The sequence below is a fragment of the Podarcis gaigeae genome (assembly GCF_964106915.1).
Source record: "Podarcis gaigeae genome assembly, chromosome: 3".
Taxonomy (NCBI): Eukaryota; Metazoa; Chordata; class Lepidosauria; order Squamata; family Lacertidae; genus Podarcis; species Podarcis gaigeae.
The window spans coordinates 91,181,891-91,204,868 of NC_139680.1; the positions used below are offsets into that span (position 1 = coordinate 91,181,891).

Consider the following 22,978-nt stretch of genomic DNA (forward strand, 5'->3'; position numbering starts at 1 on the left):
ATTTCACAGTTTGCTTGTATCAAAATAGACAATAGTCTGTAATTGCATGTAGATGTTTATATATTCTTCTAATGCAATATATATCACTAAGCTCGTTTTAGTGCAAAATCTCTCAGTTGAGAAGAATCTTAAAATTAAAGTGCCTTTTGTTTGAAGAATAACTCTGAATACATTATAACTAATTTCACTGAGATGTAATTAGCAGTACTTGTCTCTTTAATCTTGCAGCTGTACCAAATGGCTGACAAGGCAGGTGCATCTGATCTTTCCACCTGTTCACAGAGCACCAAAATATATATGGAACTATTTTTCCTAGCTTTAAAAAAAATAAACTTCACTTCAGATGATTTTCTTGGCAGTAAACCTGTAGCCTGAATATTCTAAAAATTGTCCATAGTAGTTTGTATCTAGTCTTAACTACTGAACAAGTAATGCTGGCCATTCTTTTAAATGTATTATTTCATACAGAGATGTGCATTTATCAAACTTATGGTTGAAACTTCTCATCTATGATGACATGATGTGCAAGAACTGATACGCAGTTTTGGAGAGAAAATTGTTGCTATAACTTTTCTAGGGCTTGCAAGCCTGGCACTGTTCTCCCTGCCCCCACCCCGAAAAAAACCCCTCATTTGTGACTAAGGAACAATAAGCTATTTCTTTTTGCAGTTAGGTTCCCTTCAAAGCACTGCCAATCCAACTTGTTGTGTCTCTCCAATTAAATTCTATTCTTTGTGCTGTATTAGTTAAGTAAAGTTTTGTGGACCACTTTACAGCAAGTGACTGGATTTGGATGGTGATGATCTGAACTGGGTCAATATGTCACATGGGAATAGGAATATGTACAGTTTGTGAAATGCCTCATGATAGCAGATGAGCCTGTTTGGAACAGCTTAATTCCTTTATGCGATTCCCACTGTTTGTCCTTGTAGTACTGCTGCCTCAGCAACCAAATCTGCAATTATTCAGTCTCATGGCTTGGGGAATATGATCTGCAACCTAGAAATAATAGTCACTTATTATCAAAATAGAGATTTGGAAAGTGCAATAGGTAAATGAAACTATTTCTTACTTTGGGCTAAATCATATATTGCCTTCTAGGAATACTCCTCTCAAAGTTGTAAGGCGATTCTTCACTCTGGAGTTACTGCAATATGTTAAATATGATGTAGTGCAAATGCTGGTAACAAGAAACGCTTCACTGTGCTTCAGCAATTGATCAGAGACCTAAAATTTCAAAATACCCATCTGCAGTATCACTGACAATATGGATTTTTTTCTTTGTTATTAATACTTCACTTTTCCAAACTTTTGGCAGCATATTCCATTGTCAGCATCTACAGCAGGGATGCTGGGTTTGGGGGGAGTTGTATGAGGTAGAATATTCTAACCAAAAGTTTTATGTAGTGATTGTAGTTATGTGGTGATTGATTTTATGAGATGTAATTATATTTATGTAATTATTAATTTTACTTCTTGTTTGTTGAAAGTTGCCTTGAAGCTTTGGCATAGGTGATGCACAAGTCTAATAAATAATATAATATTAATTTCACATTTAGCATTTTCTGTTTTAGCAAGTTCATGGCAGAACTGTGCTGGTGAATGGATTCTTGACAAAATGGGTCAGACTTGGAGTGGCGAATCTCACTCTCCCAGTCTCAGTAACCCAAGGAGCAGTGCCAAAAGTCTCTTGACTGGAGGAAAGGAGAGCATCCTGGCTTTCTCTCAACCAGAGGTTTCTATTACTGTCCTCTACCCAGCCAAATTCCATCTTAAAATTAATGCTCTGTGTTTTTCTGCCTCCAGCATTGACCGTTTGAGGTGTGTTTAGGGTAATGTGCACTTTGTTCTTAACCTGTAATTGTGATGGAGTTTCTCATGGCATCTGTAATTTGCGATTTAAACCATGAGATATTCAGATGAAATTGGCAAGATTAGAACCTGACTTTCTAGAGGCACTCAGCAGCAAATGCAGCTGGCATCATTTCTGTGGAACATAGAAGGGCTTAATCAGATACATGGAGCATTGGCAGAAAAAAAATGAGTGTTTCGGAGTATCAATTTACGCCAGTAATGCCTTATTTGTATAATTGGCATTATGCTGCATTGTTTATTGTAAGCTGTTTGTGCTCCATGAGAAAATAAAAACTTGGTTTAAAAGCACACCAAATTCTACATCATGCTATGATAGACCTGCTATGATGGAGTCTTGGCTGTTGCTAACTCACATTCTCTCAGCATGTACCCTGCAAATAGCCTTTTAAACAGTTATTTCTAAAGATGCCTTAGGCTGCGGTTGTATACCCTTCACCTACTACCTTTGAGTAAGCCACACTAAACTAAGTGAGGTTTACTTTGGAGTACACAAGACTGCATGGCTAATAGGCTTAACATTTTAAGCTGGCAGTTGTAATAGTTAGGCCTGCTAGGCCTGTGATTACAATGAGAATTGCTGGAATAACCCAGACCTTCCAATATTGGCGGGGGGCGGGGGGCGGCGCTTGTCCTGTGGACTGTTCCTGAACTGTGTGAGTTTACAGTAATTAGTTGTTAAACACTGGGGCAGCGTAGGATATTGGGAATTTCATGACGGTTTAGATGTAGAGGTATAAGAAGATGGGATGCATGCAGGAAGTAAAATTGATGAAGGGGAAATATGGAGAGAAGTAGGAAGTTGAGGCCCACAAGGATTGTTCATAAATGATCTAGAATTAGGAGCATGCAGTGAGGTGGTCAAGTTTGGTGACAAAGATACTAAATTGTTCAGAGTCAATAAAAGGAAAAAGAGATCATGAAGAGCTCCAAAAAGACCTCTCCAAACTGAGTGAATTGTTGATAAAATGGCGAATGCAATTCATTCTGAACGAGTGTAAAGTAATGCATGTTGGGACAAAAAGCATTAATTCCACATAAATACTCATGGGGTCTGAACTGGAGGTGAACCTCCAGGAACCTTGGGGTCATAGTAGATTGTTCGATGAAGATGTCAACCCAGTGTGTGGTGACTGAAAATAGCAGATTCTATGCTAGGGATCATTAAGAAATGGATTGAAAATAAAACTGCCAGAAACATAATGCCATTATATAAATCTGTGGTGCAGCCACATGTGGAATACTTTGTACAGTCCTGCTCGCCTCACCTCAAAAAGGATATTCTAGAGTTGTAAAAGTTTCAGAAAGAGCAACCAAAATTATCAAGGGGATAAAGCAACTCCCATTGTGCGCCCCGACACTCCCCACTGTGGCAGGCGCTGTACTGGCTGTCGCATGGGGGTGGTGCGTGCGTTAGTCATGCACTGTCCCGACGTCGCCTTCCCACCCGCTACATTGTAGGGCATGTACGCTGGTCACTGCATTGAAAGGGGGCATGTACGCTGGTCACTGTTTTGAAGGGGAGTGAAGAACACACACACACAAAAAGGTAACTTGTTAATTTAACGTTTATTTCTATGAGGAGGAGTAATTCTGAGGGGTCAAACAAAGAAATAATAAAAAAGTGACAAAAATGTTATTTTTATAATGACGAGTTTTGCGTCTCCCAGTTGTTTTTTCTTTGGAAACGGGTCCAAGTGGCTTTTTTTGTCTTAAAGGTTGCAGGCCCCTGCACTAGATCTTTTGGACACCCTATGAAGCAGAGTGTTAGAAGATTCAGGGTGGATAAAAGAAAGTGCTTCTTCATAGCTAAACTATAGAACTGACTCCCATAAAAAATGATGGGCCAGATTGAGTGAAGTCTTCCAGTGTGTGAGCTAGTATAACTGGAGAATTGTCAGAGAGTAGGCCCTACTGAGTAGGGCATAGTGTATGTGTGGATGTGATTTTTAAGTGCATTTGGAACACCCAAGAATATGTTTTGAAACTAGTGCTGTTCACATTTGTCATATCTTTCCTTTGTTGGTTTATTGTGGAGTTGGAAGGGGCCCCGAGGGTTAATGCATTTTCTTGAAACCAATATGTCTCTTTGAATAGGATAGATATTGTTACTTTAAAGGTAAAGGTAAAGGTACCCCTGCCCGTACGGGCCAGTCTTGACAGACTCTGGGGTTGTGCGCCCATCTCACTTAAGAGGCCAGGGGCCAGCGCTGTCCGGAGACACTTCCGGGTCACGTGGCCAGCGTGACAAAGCTGCATCTGGCGAGCCAGCACAGCACACGGAAACGCCGTTTACCTTCCCGCTGGTAAGCGGTCCCTATTTATCTACTTGCACCCGGAGGTGCTTTCGAACTGCTAGGTTGGCAGGCGCTGGGACCAAGCAGCGGGAGCGCACCCCACCGCAGTGGTTTTCAAATTCTCTGTCTTCCACTTCCAGGGAATCCTGTCCTTCTCTTGTCATTTGTCACAGAACCCCAGCATTTTGCAAACAGTTTTGGGTTTCATGCTTTGAGGCGGGCTATGCTGATGTCAGTCTTGCATAGTCTAAAATAGGGAAATCTCCATGATCCATAAGAATGCATACCCGGGGCCACTTAACACAGATTAGTTATGCTTTAACAATTAAGTGGGCCTGATAGGAATCTCTTGAGCTGGACAGAATAGCTGGATGTACATGTACGTTCAGTGAAATGTTTCAACAAACAGACATGCACACTATACAATTGGTTGTATCTTTTCAGCCATTTTTATCTACATTGTAGGAAATGTTTAGTAGCAGTGGACAAGCCTGTCTTCAGAAAAGCCTTTCTGCCAGTATTGATTGAGTCATAGATGATTCCCTGATAAGCTTCCAAAGAACTCCAGGATTCACCAGTTCCAACTTGAAAACTACTTACATAAACAAATGTGAGCAAGCTCATAGAAACATAGCATTGTAGATTTGGAAGGTATCCCCCTTCTAGTCATCTAGTCCAACCCCCTGCAATGCAGGAATCTCAACTAAAGCATCTATGACAGATGGCCACCCAACTTCTGCTTAAAAACCTCCTCCACCTTCTGTGGGAGTCCATTTTTGTCTTAGAAGGTTACTGCCGTTAACAGCATCTGAAGTGATAAAATACTTCCTGTTCAAGTCCGCATGGAAATAATTGAATGGTAATCCCTCTAAAAGAATATTGGCCATATGCCACACTAGTGGAGTGAGTCAGTAGTACGGTCTTTACTAGCATTGCCAATTATATATAGGTCAGTGGTAGATGATGTAATATAGGTTATTTCCTGTGGTCATGAAGCAGAGAGTTTGTCATTAAAGTGTGTGAATTTTTGAAATAACGCTGCTCATCTAAAGGATGCATACAATTGAATGCTTGGACTGTAACATGGATTGCTAAAACATGTACAGTACCTTGAAACTATTGGCTCAATTTATAGGAATGTGCCTCATGTTTGGCTGCTTCTCCCCTTTTGCGCTCTGTTTCTTTCCTGTACTTCCTGCCCTGTAGTTTGTTTTTGTTTTTTGGCATCATAGCCTTTGGGGGCTAATCTAGGCTTCTAAGTGCTGTTTGTCAGATCTAGCTGGGATATTTTTGACGGTATGCTAGTTGTATGTTCTTTAGGTGAATTGGATATCTTGGTTGTTTTAAGTTCAGGTAGCTAGCTGTGTTGGTCTGACGCCATCGAAATAAAAATAAAAAAGTAAAAAATTGTCCAGTAGCACCTTATAGCCCAACCAAGCTTATACCAGAACAAACTTAGTTTGTCTATAAGGTGCTACTGGATAATTTTTTACTTTTTTATATTTATTTGGTTGTTTTAAATATGTTGTATTTTATGCATTTATATTTTATATTGTTGTAAACTGCTACAAATATTTTCTATAAATAAATAAAAAAAAATACTTAGCTCTGATGTCTAAACTCCACAAATTCTGTTTACTACTAACTATAGATTTCCTCGGGACGCGGGTGGTGCTGTGGGTAAAAGCCTCAGCGCCTAGGACTTGCTGATCGAAAGGTCGGCGGTTCGAATCCCCGTGGCTGGGTGCGCTCCCATCGCTCGGTCCCAGCGCCTGCCAACCTAGCAGTTCGAAAGCACCCCCGGGTGCAAGTAGATAAATAGGGACCGCTTACTAGCGGGAAGGTAAACGGCGTTCCGTGTGCTGCGCTGGCTCGCCAGATGCAGCTTGTCACGCTGGCCACGTGACCCGGAAGTGTCTGCGGACAGCGCTGGCTCCTGGCCTCTAGAGTGAGATGAGCGCACAACCCTAGAGTCTGTCAAGACTGGCCCGTATGGGCAGGGGTACCTTTAGCTTTACCTTTTACTATAGATTTCCTCCAGTGTTGATTCAAAATGGATTTCTAGTTCTGGTTTGGGTGGTACCCTGTGTACTAACTGTGGTTAGTGGGAGCATATTTCTGATGGCCAAAGCATGGTTTGACTGACTTCTTGACTGAGCTGTTGAGGCTTGCTTATCATAACAATAATTCTATATTTGGTGTTGTCTAAAAATTTAGATGCATTTTGAACAACTTTCTGTGGCATAAGGGCATTGGGATACTGTGCTGGAACTTAGAGATATGTGCCATACCAATTAAATGAAACTGCACAATAGAAAAGGCACAGACGGTGCCATTATGAGATTTGACATTTCAAGAGCTGATTTTAAATGTGTTCATCTGTATGCACACATTGAATAACTACTGCTTTTTATCTAGCCCTGGAATGACAGAAATGAGAGCTCGATTTATGAAAAGTCAGTATGAGCAGAAGACCTGATTGCATTAGCTTTAAGAAGCAGTGAACGTTTTAAGATTTTAAAATACCCTTACTGCTTAATTTAAATTTTTTTATTTATTGCATCCCAACTTTTTCTCCAAAGTGCACAAAGTGGTGTACATGGTTCTGCCCCTCTTCATTTAATCCCCCAAACAACCCTGTGAGGTAGGTTAGGCTGAGAGGCAGTGACTGGCCCAAGGTCACCCAGTGATCTTTATGGCTGAGTTGGGATTTGAAACATAGTCTCTCAGGTACTAGTCTTATCTGCTATACTACACTGCCTCTATTACTATTGTATAATAAGTACAGTACAGACATATGTCTGAATGTTTCCTGTCTCCTGAATCGTGGTTGGGTTGTAGTAAAATTTGTCTTGGGTGTGCTGTGGATTTAACTTCTACACGGGAGGCAATGTCCTGCAGTCTCATTATGTGAATGAAGGGAGTGAACCTTCCTCCCTCAATCTCAACCAATGGGAGAGTTCCTATGAGGAAAAGTGTTCACTTAAGTACAAGCCGCAACCATTTTGTGCTTGTCCAGTTGACACAAGACAGCCAATGTGTGGGTCTTTTGGGACACGGAAGAGGGCGGAACAGGCTTATGCATTCTCCACTGACATGTGCACACTCCAGGAATGGAACCCCCGTGCAAAATGGTCGTCATCTGTATGCAGAATTCAGGCACCTTGTAGATAATAACATCAATTTGTACCATTTTTTAAATAGATGAAAACGGTTGATATGTTGTGTGGAACACTTCCAGTCACCATTATTTTTTACTATTTATGTGTAGTGATTTATAGCCCACCTTTCTTAAATTATGGAACATAAGGCTCCCCAGCACCTGTTTGACCTTCATTAAGGGTGTACTAGGCATGTGTACTAGGACTACTGTTTCTTACTGGAGTGTCATCAAAATATTCATTAGCAGATGCTGTGCTAATAATAATGACACTAAAGATCTGGAATGCAGATTGAGAGACTTGCCTTATCCCTTACATACCCAGTAAGTTAATGTGGTCTGGGAGAGCAGCTTCTTCAAGTTCTGAAGATCTCAGAAGCTTCCTCCACAGTAGGGCTGGGCAATATATCGGTATATCATCCAAAGTGGTTGGACGTCTATATTGTGATATCAGTTTCATAATTTTTGACCTGGCAATATATCGCAAATCACGATGTGTGTGTGTGAGCTATGCAAAAATCACAGTGGGAAAAACCATGAAGCCAGCCAATGTTTCTCTTGATTCCTGTAGCCCCTATGTACTCTGCCAGCTCACCTCTCCTCTGCCTCCTGCAAGTGGCAGTGAATCACAAGAGCAGGGGCTGGCAAAAATCACAACGGCGGGGAGGGGAACAGTGAAGTCAGCCAGTGTCTCTACATAGCTCCATTATATCTCAGACATTGTGATATATTGGCGTATCACGTTGTTTAACTGTGGTATATCATGATGTTGAAAACCAGATACTGCCCAGCCCTAGCTGAAGGGTGGTCTTTCAGTTTTTGAAATAAAATAAAAACACACCCAAATGGTTTGACACTACTTAAGCAAAATTATTTCCCCTATAGCCAGCAAGAGGATAGAGAGCTACAGTAAAGGCACTTTTGACTGGCTTTTAGTTGAATCAAGTAATGCTCGCTAAAAGGTGGTGCTAGCCATTGTGGGCTTTTTTTCCTTTTAGCTGTCAAGATACTGGGAGGAGTTTCAAGGCTAGCGTCTGCCATCTACTATGTTTTGCAGTCTTCACTGAATATTTTGCATCTGTTTTTAAGGCATTCCCCCCTGCCTCCTTGTTTGTACTGATTCTCACTTCACAATTTGTGCAAAGCTTTTCAGAACATAGCATTAATCAACAATATGAATGGTGGTTCTTCAGTGCAAGAGACGAAACTGTTTTCCTTTAAAATATCTGGTGAATGCTAAAACAAACAAACAAACAAAAAACCCTGCAGATGATTAGCAAACAGGTTAAGAAATGCCACCTAGTCTACAATTATTTATTATTCAGCAAATAGAATTTTTTAGAAAGCTTAAGAGCACTTGCTGATTGATATGGCATTCTTGTTCCCCAAGGGCTGTTCTACACAAGTGATTTATAACACTTAGGTAGGTGGCATGCATACTCCATACATTATTCTATTTGTATATGAAGAAAGACAATTTTTCTTTTTTAAAAAATTCCACCAGTAAGTCTTAAATTACTTCTACGGTTCTTGTAGAAGAGTAACAATTGTGCTTAAGTACTTGAAAACAACACATACACCTCTTGTAAAGTGATCTGCTACAATGGTAAACTGTTTCAATGCTATCTCTAAAAGTTTGCCTGTCTATAGTGTGTAACTAACCCCTTGTTTGGGGGTGGGGGAATCTAGATTACTATCTTACACGTTCAAGAACTAAGGGTTGTATCCAGCTTGCACAATAGACTTTTCATTCCTCTCCTCTTCTCTGCAACCCTCTGTGTACCCTCAAAATCTGCACCAGAGACAAGAATACATATATTCTATGTGTATACTGAGCAGTTGTGACTGGGAGAGGAATTAAGTCATTTCTCAAAAATTGCTCCATGTAAATTAGTTATGGCAGAGTTCTGACAGAGACTGCATAGACTTAACGCAGGAACAGTAATGCTGCTCTAACATGGTAGGTACAGTCGTACCTTGGGTCTTGAACAGAATCCATTCCGAATGTCTGTTCGACTTCCGAAAATGTTCAAAAACCAAGGTGCCACTTCCAATTGGCTCCAGGAGCTTCCTGCACTCAATTAGAAGCTGCGGAAGCTGCATTGGACGTTCAGCTTCCAAAAAATGTTCGAAAACAGCAACACACACTTCCAGGTTTGTGGTGTTCGGGAGGCTAAATGTTCGAGTAACAAGGTGTTCCAGAACCAAGGTACAACTGTATCTTGTAAGCTTTTCTGTACAGCTTGCTCAAAGTTTATTACAAGAAAGTGAAAGGCAAGACTGCGTACACTGAGATGTGGTTTAATGCATCACAATTCCAGATTGCCTTAGAATACCAGCTGGTATTCCCAGAATAGGATTGGTTGTCTAATATGTATCCTGCTTATTCTGCAGCATGTTCCCATCATGAAGTAGCACATATGTAGTAAGCAGATGTTTAGCAAGCACATATTTATTTGTTTGCCATAAGCTTGCCTTCAAGCATTAGTGTTAAGCATTGGAATATGTAGTGAGCATTCATTGTATTGTGAAGCTGTCCTTTGATAGTAGGCGAGTGCCAGAACCTTTACAGCTGAAAATGAATCTGTTAGATGCTTCTTTTTAACATATACAGGGATGTCCGACAGGTTGACTGCAGCTAGCGGCTCAATTACCGTATTTTTCGCCCTATAGGACACACTTTTCCCCCTCCAAAAATGAAGGGGAAGTGTGTGTGCGTCCTATGGGGCGAATGCAAGCTTTCACTGAAGCCTGGAGAGCGAGAGGGGTCAGTTCGCACCGACCCCTCTCGCTCTCCAGGCTTCAGGAAGATCTGCGCAAGCCATGGGAGCCAGCGGGAGTTCCCCCCGGGCTCCCACGGCTTGCGCAGAGCTGCCTGCACCCCAAAGCCCCGGCGCCCTGAGCAGTCGCGCCGGGGCTTCGTGTAGCTCTGCGCAAGCCGCGGGAGCCCTTCCCCAGCTTGCACAGCGCTGCCTCTTATCCCGAAGCTACCCGAAGCGACTGCTGAGTGCGCTGGGGCTGCCTGTTACCCCGAAGCCCCGGCGCACTCAGTAGTCGCGCCGGGGCTTCGGGTAGCTCCGCGCAAGCCGCGGGAGCCCTTCCCCAGCTTGCACAGCGCTGCCTCTTATCCCGAAGCTACCCGAAGCGACTGCTGAGTGCGCTGGGGCTGCCTCTTACCCTGAAGCCCCGGCGCACTCAGTAGTCGCGCCGGGGCTTCGGGTAGCTCCGCGCAAGCTGCGGGAGGGCTCCTCCGGCTTGCGCAGAGCTGCCTCTTATCCCGAAGCCCCGGCACGCTGAGCAGTCATGCCAGGGCTTCGGGTAGCTCCGCGCAAGCCGCGATAGGGCTCCCCCAGCTTGCGCAGAGCTGCCTGTTCTGGGGTCGGGGGAAGCTCGGGCTTCCCCCGCCCCAGCCTCGGCCTTGGGGGGGAAAGAATTTTTCCCCCTTTATTTCCCCCCAAAAAACTAGGTGCGCCTTATGGGCCGGCGCGCCCTATGGGGCGAAAAATACGGTAATTTCCTCCGTGGGCGGAAGCATCCAGCCCTGGCCCTCACTCGCTCCCCTAAAAAAAAAAATCAACAATTTTGGTGTCCCCCCCTCCCCAAAATGGGTAGATCACTGCCAGCTTTTTATTGTGGGAGTAGATCGCAGTCTCTCGGGAGTTGAACGTCCTTGACATATAGTAATAAAATTTCCTGCACTATTAATACTTTAATTCATAAGTATTTTTAAATGCTAAAAGTAAAACTAAAAATAGCATACTTGATGGATTGCATATTGTGCATATTGTGCTCATATTCAGACACCCATGCAAGTTTTGATGTCACAAAAAATGAGTACTTGCCTCAAGTAGCTGTCATGTGCTATGATGACCCATTGCTTTCTTGCAGCCTAAGGACATCTAGTGATCAAAGAGGGCAGACAGTTCTGCCCAAGACTAGGCCAGTCTTCCAAAACTTTGTGCTCTGTATCTGGCTGGAGTTTATGGGAGTTTGTTTATTTTAAAGCATTTCTAGGTGGGGCCTGCTAAAAGTGGCTTACAACAATAAAATACAACATACAGAAAAACATGACTCTACAAAAGAAATAGAATTGCCCCCAACCCCCCAGAAAATCCAGTAGAACAGCAGAGAATAGCCATAGTCCGAACAACAAAACATCGCTTATGGAAGGCAAGTAAGAAAAAGGTTCTTCCAAAATCCTTGAAGCCTTGAATTTGATTGCTTTTCTACTGAGAGGGACTTCCAGTGTCACAGGGTCCCTATGTAAAAGGGCCCTCACCCTTATGTCCAGTAAGATCCTGCCAGGTGGTCTGATCATCTCACCGGCAGTGTCTGCATTTTGGGCCAACTGCAGTTGCATTCTAAAGCAGCTGAAGTTTCAATAAAATCAGTTTCAATAAAATCATTCCATCAAAGAAAAACAACAAAAATTTCAACAGCAAGGACATTCTTATCAAGTAGGCCTTCAACCAGCTTGTCATATTCCCAGCAAGTGCCTGGGATAAAAGATGAGTTTTATTTTGGTGCTAAAAGGAGGTTAATGATGGCCTCCTTCTAGACCTCACTGAGGAGAATTCCACAGCTAGGGAGTCCCAACACAAAAGGCTTTGCTCTTGGTGAACCTCCCTCACATGGAGAATGCCCTCAGATGAAGGGTCCGGATAGGTTCGTATTGGGAGAGGCAGTCAGATATATATTGTGTATTTTAATTTCTTGCGGATCGAGTTGCATTCAGTAGGACAGTTTCGGTGTAATCTCCCATATGAAGGAGCGATGTTGAATGATTTCTTTGGAGAAATACCATGATTAAACAGTTGAGGAATGATTTTGCAGGAGTAGGACCTGTCTGTGCTGCTCTATTTTTTATGGTATTTTTAACCTGCCCTTAAACAGAATTGCTGGGATGGATGCATTGTGCTCATCGATCTTTTCTGCACAACCTGTGAAATCTTCCATGCTGATTTTCTGCTTGTATTCCTTCATAACACTTTATGCAGAAAAAAATGCCCTTGCCTGAATGCCTGTGATAGTTACTTTGTAGTAGCTTGATAAAAGTTTCTCTAGTTGAGTCCTGCATACACTTCACTGTTACCTACTACATTTAGAGAATGAGTTCAGGAAGGAAAAGAATTATAGCATATGGCTAAGATTTCAGTGGCATGTTTATTTTAGGGACCAGTTACATTCTTGCAAGACTACTCTCTGACTTAATTAGAAATTGGGACATTACTTTCAAGCTTCTAGTCTAGTTGAGCACTCAAAAGTCTTGAGAAATACCCATTGCGGGGGGTTATACATTTTACTATGAGAATTTTAAGATTGTCTGACAAAGAGCAGCAAACCATGAAACTGGCAGATATACCCTTGGCTGTGCTCCAGCTGCCTGTAGCAATGTAAGTACACACCATAGCTCTTGCTTGTGATAAAACGTACAGAAATTCTGCTTCTGAAAGATAATACAAACTTTTAAATTAATTTAAATTGTTGTTGAAAAGAGGTTGATCTCTTTCTGATAACAAGAAATTAATTGTTGCACGTAGTTTTTTATATGTAGCAAACTATTTTTAGCACGAATAGCTTGAGCACTGCAAAACAATTAACAAAATAAGAATTAAAGGTACATTTGGAAGATGTTCCTGCATATGTGACTTTCTGACAGACATAAGGGAGTGACTGATATCCCACATGAAGCGTTTTCTCTGAGTACTTGTAAGATAGTTATATTTATCCTTTTGAACCATTTAGGATTAATGGTGAAAGTCATTCTTTACTGAACAGTACTTGAACTGCTCAGGTACTACTCGTTTTCTTATTATTAGGATAAACAGAAAGGTTGATCTGGTTTCTCCTTGCATCATAGATAAAATGTTTTTAAACAAAAAACAAAAATGGGCTGTGTGCCAAGAAAAGGTTTTTGTACCAATATAATTTTGTATCTTAGTTGCTTAAAGCATGCTGTTTTCCAAAAACATTTTAAAAGGGGAAAATGAGTCATTACTGGTTTTCCAAACAAAGTTAGTGTTTAAGATTGAACTGTTACTATCTCAGTAATGCCATTTATAACTAAATCCAAATAAATCTTACATTTAACTAGCATAGTAAATTATTTTGTTAGGAACACAAATCTTCAGTTTATATAACAGTAGCATAATCTATAACACCATTTCCCTAGAGGAAAAACTGCAACTGAAAAGGCAAAGAAAAAGCGACTTTGAATTGATTTACCCTTTAATAGATAAAGTTTGTTCGCTGTAAATCATGGGTGGCATTCTACTAAAGTTTAGAGCAGACCTGTAGAAGATAATGGACCTAACCCAACTCATTAATTCCTGTGGTTCTACTCTGAGTAAAACTTAATTGAAAACTAGCTCATGGTTCCACAAGACATTTAAAAGGATGTTAATCAACCCAAGACCTGGTCTCCCTCCCATCCAGCAGGGTAATGAATGAGTTGGTCTGATGTGTGTGTGTGTGTGTGTGTGTGTGTGTGTGTGTGTGTGTGTGTGGTATAAAAAGGATTCAGAGCAGGAGTTAGGGGGGAGGCTCCAACAAACAATGCATAACAGTAAAATACTGCATTTTCTCCAATACCTCATTTTGATACACTGTGCATTGAAAGCTCTCAGTTATTGTGCTTGCACATTTTGATTTAGTTCTCAAACTGCAATTCCCTCTGGAAAAACTAGTTAAGTATTCTTGTCTTGTCTAGCTAGGCTTCATGTTGTCTATTGGTGACGGTGCAAATACTCTAGGGTTATTGATTTGGTTTTTCCGTTTATAGCATGAAGAGACTAAATACCTTTGCAATAAATAACACAGCTGACATACATTGGTGTACTCTAGAAACAGCCTTAACTAAAATAACTTCTACTTTGTACCAAGTATAGACAGGGGTATAAAGTCTGAGTAAGGCAAGTGGCATAATCTGTGTTTTGCATCCAATATCTGCATCAGAATTGTGACGGAGATATCACTAACGTGCCCCTAAATGCTTTACCACTGAGTATCTGCTTAAGATCTTAAATGCCCAAGAAACTAACCTAGTCAACATGGTGAGCTCTTTGGTCAGGATCCAGCATTTAACATTGGAATGCAGTTTGCACATAACATTAGAAAATAACTATGGTTTAACACAGATTAGTAGCATGCTGGTATCCACTGCTTAAAAGGCTTCTACAACAAACCACAAGCTCTAGCTGCTCGCTTATTAGTGCAACAGAGCTGCTACATTTGTGTTGGTGGGTGATCTGGACTAATTCTGTGCAGGTTTATTTCAGTAAGCCAGTTAAATATGAAGAGATGACTGTCTTGCTGCAAGGCTGCTATATAAAACAGGTTCTAGTTTTCTAGGTCATATCCTAAGCCTTCATAAATAACCCCAATCCAGGTTAATTTGCGACCTCTTTTTCCTCCACCAAGACTTTAGTTTTTACTTGCTGAAATCCTGTACCCACTTATCTGGGAATAAGCCCCTTTGAGCACACTGGGAGTTACTTGTGAGTAGACCATGTATAGGATTGTGCTGTAACAAATGTTTAAAGATAGATTAATGTAGTTTGTGATAGAGAAAGGACTTCACTCTTGATGTTCATAATGTTCATCTATGCACTGACTCTAGTGCTTGTGTTCTCTTAAACTAGCAGACTATCTTCTCATTTTTATTCAACAACCATGAGCTGAGAATGTTTTAGGACTGTGCAAATGGTCTGGTTTCAGTGTACTTTACTGAAGTACATTGACTTAACTTTTCCCAAGTCTTTGAGGAAAGGGCATTGGATCTAGAAGTAGGGTTGTTGTATCTAAAAAAAGAGCTATCCAAATAACAGCTGGGAAAGTATGCGTCAAACACCACAAGCTAGTTTGTCTCACTCATGAAGCAGATGTCCTTGCAGTTTCTTTGAGGATGAGCTATGTAGTCATTGTTTTTATGTTTCATTTTTGATATCTGATTCTATTGTATTTTTAGTCCTGTTTTTCCTGTGTCATGGTGGATGTTTTCTAGCGGGGAAGGGCAGAACTTGAATGGGTTGTTTATACTTCAAGATTATACTGAATAAATGGTTTATACTTAAAAAATAGCTGAATGTGATACTCTCCCCCCCCCCCCCCCCGGTTTCCATAGAGTAATGTGCTGGTTTTCTAAAAAGAATTTTTAAAAAAAGATACAGCCTGTGTTAACATTTTTATTTAATTTATATTTAGAGAACAAATCAAAACTAGCATTTCATGTTAAATTTATATGCTATATAATTACAAAAGCAAAAAATAGTTGAACTGACATACAGTGGTGCCTCGCTAGGCGAAATTAATCCGTTCCGCGATTCTCTTCGTCTAGCGGTTTTTTCGTCTTGCGAAGCAAGCCCATTGACAGCTTAGCGGATTAGTGCTAGAGCTGTCAAGCGGCTTCCAGTGATCAGCTGTTAAGCGGCTTATCAGCGGAACAGCTGATAAGCGGCTTAGCGGCTTAGGAAAAGGGCAAAAAAAGCAAAAAAAAAAAACCGCTGGGGGACGCAAGATTTTTTCGTCTTGTGAAGCAACCCCATAGGGAAATTCGTTTTGCGAAGCGCCTCCAAAACAGAAAAACCCTTTCGTCTAGCGGGTTTTTCGTCTTGCGAGGCGTTCGTCTTGCGGGGCACCACTGTATTTCAAATGTATTTAGTGTGGTATAACTATTATAATGAAACAAATTCAGACAAGTATTTTAAGACATGACAACTAAATATATGGGAAGTTTATACTGCTATTTAAATTTTTGGGGCAGGGGGATGAAAATGCTGTAAACTGCCCAAGGTGTTGTCAACATAAATCTGCAGGTTAATGGCTCATTTGACAAAATATTTGATCCTCCTACAACAGGGGTAGGCAGCCTGTGGGCTGGATGCGGCCCAATTGCCTTCTCAATTCAGCCTGCAGACCGTCCGGGAATCAGCGTGTTTTTACATGAGTAGAATGTGTGCTTTTATTTAAAATGCATCTCTGGGTTATTTGTGGGGCATAGGAATTCGTTCATTTCCCCCTAAAAATACAGTCCGGCCCACCACATGGTCTGAGGGACGGTGGACCGGCCCACAGCTGAAAAAGGTTGCTAACCCCTGTCCTAGAAGATAGCAGGGTTTTTTCATGTTATTTTTTCCATATTTTTTCAAATGCATTGTTGCTTTCAGTTTGCTTCATGTTATTATGTAGCACTGGAAATTATAATAAAATTTAATAAAAAAATATGTAGTAATGAGAGATGGTGTTCTGAAAAGATTAAAATGCAACTTTTGATTTTAGGTTTGACTAAGAACATTCAGGTTACTTTATAGTTGCCCAGTTTGACTTGAACCCTGCCATATTGAATAATTTCCAGCCAGTCTCCAATACTCAAATATGTGTTCTGTGTTGGTTGGATAATGCCTCGGATGAATCTAGCAGCTATTTGTTCAGGCCAGTAGACTATGTTAGCAGGCTTTTTAACATTATGCTCCTTTTTGTAAATCCTATTAAGCCGCACTCTGCTTTATGTCCCTTGGAATCTGGGCTAAAAGCCAGATATTCCCAGATTAATAGGGGTCATGGAATGTTCGGGCAGTTATAAATGGAAGAAGAATCTGTGATCTGAAGTTGCAGGTTGAATAGGTCTGGTTCACATCTCATATTAAACTTTAGTTTAAAACAAACCATGATTTAATGAGAATGAGCAGTATACTGCTACACAATGTTCAAAGGTTTCTGTGGCATCCCATCTTTTCCACCACAAATTAAACAAGTCACAGTCTGTTTTGTTATGTTGTCCAAACCTGGGGCTGTTGGTTTGTTTCCTCCAAACAAGTCATAAGTGGTAGCCAAGGTTTCTTACTGGCTAGCATTTTGTGGTTTGCTTGAGGAAACAAAACATGGAACCTTTGTTCTGTTGGCACGACAAACCAAATTAGAGCTTGTTTCATCCATTGTGCAATAGGAGGGAGGGGGAGCTCTGTGAGTAGCATGCACTAGCATATTGAACATTCAGATTAAACCATGGTTTGTTTTAAACAACTGTGGAGGCCTACCTGTATTTAAAAATAAATAAATCAAGAGAAGCCTAATAGTTAAAAGCAAGGATGCTTACTGAATCTCTGTTGGAAGAATGTTCCATAACCTGGGACCAGTGTCACTAAATACTGAACTTCTTGTTGAGTCCGGTCAGGCCTCTAACATGGGGGTGGGGGGAATAACTAGCAGTGCTACTCTGGATGATCTCAGTCATCGAACTGGGATGTAAAGGCTTAGGCAGTCCTTAAGGCACTGTGAGCCCAAGTTGTTGCTGTATTTACAATGTTTATTTTCATTCATTTTAAAGTATATTTATAACAATTTAATATTATAAGCCATTTTGTGAAGATTTGTGCTTTGAAAAGTGGGTTAGAAACGTATGAATTGCAATATTGGATTATTATTATTATTTTAATGACATAAATTGGTCCACCGTGGTCATCCCTCCTCTTCCCCTATTCAGAAGAATTAGATGAACTGTTTGGAAACAGTGTCTGATTGGACTAATGAAACTATGTATGAACGTTTCAGAATGGGAAATGAGTGGTAGAATGTTGCCTTTGTTTTGAAAAGGTGTTTCCTTTCATATAGGACATTTAACAGCACTTGTTGTTTTTTTCCTTCTAATAATTTGTTTTCCTTTGTTTTAACAGTGAGCAGAGCATCTGCCAAGCACGGGCTGCTGTAATGGTCTATGATGATGCTAATAAGAAGTGGGTACCAGCTGGTGGATCTACTGGATTTAGCAGAGTTCATATATATCATCATACAGGCAACAATACATTTAGAGTAGTTGGCAGAAAGATTCAGGATCATCAGGTAAGTGATTAAGCTCAAGTAATTAAAATGGCCTTTTATTTTAGTTGGTCAGATGTAAATGTTCTCTTACATTGATAGAAGGAGATGAACTTTTGGATCCACCTCAGAGGCTTTAACTTAATAATGGGACAGTCAAACATGTCAGAGGCTTTCAGACAATTTTCACCACAAATCTACGCTTTTATCATCAATTGTCTCTTTTACCAAAAAATAAATAATGCCAACTGAGTGGAATTATCTGAGGGGTTTGGAATGTAGAATCCAAAGAGTTGGTGTTGGTGAGATCAAAGTTTCATTTATTGATTTAACAAGCCAGCTAGTTCCTAATCACAGTTTCAGATGGAGAAGAAGCTAGGATTATTATATTTTTACATCAGGCCACTTAGAAAATAGCAAGGGTCCCTCATCGTACTCACCCTCACAGTGTGATTTCTTTGTGAACTTTACAAAAGTCCCAGTCTGCTTAAGCGGAAAGGATTGCATTTGTGACTTCAACATTCTGATTTTAAAAAACCAATATTAGTACAGTGGTACCTCAGGTTAAGAACTTAATTCGTTCTGGTGGTCCGTTCTTAACCTGAAACAGTTCTTAACCTGAAGCACCACTTTAGCTAATGGGGCCTCCTGCTGCCGCCGCACCGCAAGAGAACGATTTCTGTTCTCATCCTGAAGCAAAGTTCTTAACCCGAGGTAATGTTTCTGGGTTAGCGGAGTCTGTAACCTGAAGCGTATGTAACCCGAGGTACCACTGTATGTGTACTGTACCTCTTGAAGGATCAGGATATCAGGGACTTACAAAACAGAAACATTTGTTGCAACAGATTCATGACTGAGGAGCCGAAGGTATGTAATTGATAATGTTTTGAAGACAAAATGAAGATCATCATGCAACTCTTTAGTGCAGCTGCTCCTGTAATACTGTGTAGAGTTCTGGTTGCTTCACTTCAAACAGAATATTGTAGAGCTGGAAAGGGCTCAGTTAGGGGCAATCAAAATGATGAAGGGGATGGAGCAGACCCCCAAACCTCACCAAGAAGTGGACTGACCATGACCACAAAGTGATATTCACCACCACTCCGTTTCCAGACAACCTCCCACACCATATGGAGCAAAGACTAAATCAAGGCTATTTCCTGCTCTCTGCATTGGACCCATGACCACTTGAGACAGGCCCATGGTTGCCATGGAGGCAATGAACTCCCAGACTGGACCTGCTCAGCATGAATGTTGAAGTCACTCAAAACCACAGAACTGGGGTTTTCCAGCATCACACGAGACAAGCTCAGCCAGGGAGGCTGATGAGCAGCAGGGTAGGCAGTACAGCAATAGCACCCTTAACCGGTCTCTTTGGCCCAGCGTCAGATGCAGACCCTCTAGTGCTGCTCCAAGGAAGGTGGTACATGATGGTGGTATGTGGATAGTCTCTCCATTCTGGGCTGATGTCGCACCAAGTACCTGGGTGGGCAGAGCTGAGTCAAATTGGCCTACCCGGCTGCCCCACCCAGGTCTCGGTGAGACCCAGCCTCAACCAGGTCAGCCTGCTGAACCACACTCAGATCATGGATTAGCATTCATTGCGAACTGACCTGGTATCCAGCAGAAGAACCAGCAGACTGAAGGGGACAGTGTTAGATTATCCATTGATGCTGTGATAAGGGGGAGTTTAATGAGGAATATCAGGCACAAATACCTGTCATCATTCCTTCAACATCTCATTCTGTAATGCCTACCCTTCTCTTCGATCAACACTCTGCAAAAGTAAAAGTAACAATACACATTTTATCATGCCACCAGGCCATACAGACATCAATCCACAATACGTCACATGTACAGCCCACCATAAAGATGTCAAGCCACAGCTGAGAAACAGAACAAAACCATCTTGTACGGGAATCCCACCCCATCTCTCACCTGGGGTATAAGCAAGCACTGCAGATGGACCATAAATAGACACCAACAGGTGCTGTAATGAAAATATTGTCATTCAGCACTCATTGGTAAATAGTAACTGGCCCTCAATAAAGAAAACTGTAAAAATTCTCCATCTGTTCCTATCAGCTCATCTAATGTATAAATCCCAGAATCTAGCCACTTCTTCCATAGAAAGAATTATCTTTAAATCAGGGTTACCCCATGAAGTTAATTTAACTATCAGCATATGGATCAAATTATAGCCGGCAAGCCAGCATACACAGTGACTCCCTAGATGCTGAAATTGGTGATGTAGACCCTTTTTTACATGTATAGACTGCAGCACCACCCATCCCAAAAGAGGTATTACAGTCTCAAATTGCCCATGCTGGGGGTACTCCTAGAAAAAGAAACTTGCTACTTGTTTATGCCTTGTAGTATAAAATAAAATATGGAAAATTAAATCATCTTTCCATTTTATTATTTTAAGTGATATGATATACGAGGTGGTGAATTTCCCCAAATAAACAACAGAAATAATACATTAAACTTCTGAAAATATGCTTGGAAATTTGTTGACAAATGCTGCTAAGAAAAATTATTGTTCATGGCAGTACATCTTAAATGTGTTAACTCTGCTAAGTTTAAGTAGTGCCTGATCTCAGTTATGAACCTATTTAAGCTTAATTTAATGATTTGAGAAATATCTGTAGAAACCAAAATCCCTAGTGAAAATGCTTAGTGAAAGACATACACAGCAGGCAATTTAGACTTGCCCTCTGGCATTCTTATTTTAACCACTTTATTGTTCATCCTGGAATCTGACTAAACTTATCCATTGATCTGATAAATTCTGATATAACTGTTTCAGGCCTGCTAACAAATAGTAGCAAATCATCTTCAGACAAAGCTAATCTAAATTCCACTTGCTCATGCACAAAGCATAAATCTTTCTGTTCTGTCTAATTGCATATGCCAACGGTTCCAAACATAAATCAAAGATCAATGGAGAAAGAGGACATAAGAACATGGGAATAATAGTCTCTGTAATCTATCCCCAAGCCTTTCCCCACAGACAAATCAAGTGACACAAAGGCAGGTCTCATCTGCAGGTGCTGCTTTTCTTCCCTAGCCCTCTTCTATAAGGTAAAGGTAAAGGACCCCTGGACAGTTAAGTCCAGTCAAAGGCGACTATGGGGTTGTGGCGTTCATCTCGCTTTCAGGCCGAGGGAGCCGGCGTTTGTCCACAGACAGCTTTCCAGGTCATGTAGCCAGCAGGACTAAACCGCTTCTGGCACAACTCTTCTGTACTCCCCTACTGGCCCAGCACCTGTTTCCAATGCAAGATCTCACCTGGAGCTGCACTCATTGGGGAAGGAGGATGGAAGAGAAGTGATACTGTGTTACACCTAGCCCTCTGTTCTAGTCAGAGAGGGTATGCCTGGTACTGGGGCATATATGTACCTCTGCCTTTTTTTAAAAAAATAAGGGAAAAATCCCTAAATAAAGTTGGAATTATGAGAAATACGTGTCTGAATGAATGAGTCGCAAGAGGAGTTATACTTAGCATTTTCTTCCATCTGTGCACATAGTTGCTCATTAACTGCCTCTTAAGTTTCTTCTCAGCCCATTTCTATTAATGCTAAACAATAGAGTCAAACGCTGTGAAATATATTTATTTAACGACCGTTTACGCATTTTCATTGGAAAATTACTGTTTTATAATATATTGGTTGGGGGGGGTGTTAATTATTATTTGGAGTGACCTAGCTGGCACTGCAGGGTTTTTTTATGGATGATAATTAAAACAATATAATTGAGGAAAATCAGTAGGGAAGGGGACATTTGCTGCTAACAGGAAGTGTATTCCAAGGCATTGGGCCCCTTAGGCAGGACCATAAGCAAATCTCTCGCATTCTTTTGGAACAAGGGGAAGGAATACACATCCATAGGTGAAAATGCTACAAAGCACCTTTAAGCCATAACTATACTTTACTATTTTTTTAGGTGGTAATAAATTGTGCCATTCCAAAAGGATTGAAGTACAATCAAGCAACACAGACGTTTCATCAGTGGCGGGATGCTAGGCAAGTGTATGGGCTCAACTTTGGCAGCAAAGAAGATGCCAATGTCTTCGCAAGTGCCATGATGCATGCCTTAGAAGTGTTAAATTCACAAGACTCTGGTAAGGCTGCTACAGATTTCCACAACGGTTTTTAAATAGTGGCTTATTGTTCAATCTTACTTCGTTCTGTTTATCTTGAGTTGGAGTAGAAGGTCCAGATACATATTTTAACCTAAGCTGTTATCTTTCCAATAGACATGAGTTAGTTAGAAGTAGATGCCTTAATCCTATGACTGTACATAACAGAATGCTGCTATCCTATATGGTGAAGGATTAGCAAATCAGTCTTACGTGCATCACAATTCACTTCATGGGTATTGTAGAGTGAGTAATTACTTATATTTGGGAAGAGACTGCAGCAAGTTCCTGTGCAGTATTTCCAGAATTTGTGTTAGGTAAACTACCAGGTGGAATGAAATAAGAACTTCCTCAATAGAGGGTAAGAATCACCTTCAAGAATGCGTAGATGAAACTACAGTTTGGATCCACAAACCTTCAGGAAGAGCATTATCTTTATTTCTTAAAATATTGCATTTAAAATATTGTGGCCCTGCTTAGGAAATATATATATTTGTCTTTAATGCAAGTATTATTAGCATTTGTGTGCAATATAACACAATGGGTGATATCCAACTAAGGGTGCCTCTTGAAGCCCACGGCTCTCTACTGTTTGAACCAAGCTTAAAATGATTATGGCCACAAGGCAGCAGAGGTTTAGGGTCAGAGCTTTCCTTCTCCTTGGATGGCCTCCGAGCTGTGCAAAAAAGAACTGTTTAT

The 22,978-nt window shown here is 41.0% G+C and overlaps 1 protein-coding gene across 11 annotated transcripts in view; it reads left to right on the forward strand.

Moving 5' to 3' along the window:
* ENAH (ENAH actin regulator) overlaps nt 1-22,978 on the forward strand; it is a 72,549-nt gene that overhangs the window by 20,048 nt on the left and 29,523 nt on the right. For 6 of the 11 annotated variants that reach the window (XM_083733266.1, XM_083733268.1, XM_083733271.1 and 3 more), the window contains exons 2-3: nt 18,000-18,165; nt 22,084-22,261. In XM_083733266.1, coding sequence (XP_083589392.1) covers nt 18,000-18,165; nt 22,084-22,261 — 344 coding nt within the window. Of the gene's footprint in view, nt 1-12,549; nt 12,723-17,999; nt 18,166-22,083; nt 22,262-22,978 lie in introns of those variants that run through there. The other 5 variants (XM_083733270.1, XM_083733275.1, XM_083733267.1 and 2 more) reach the window with 4 other exon arrangements.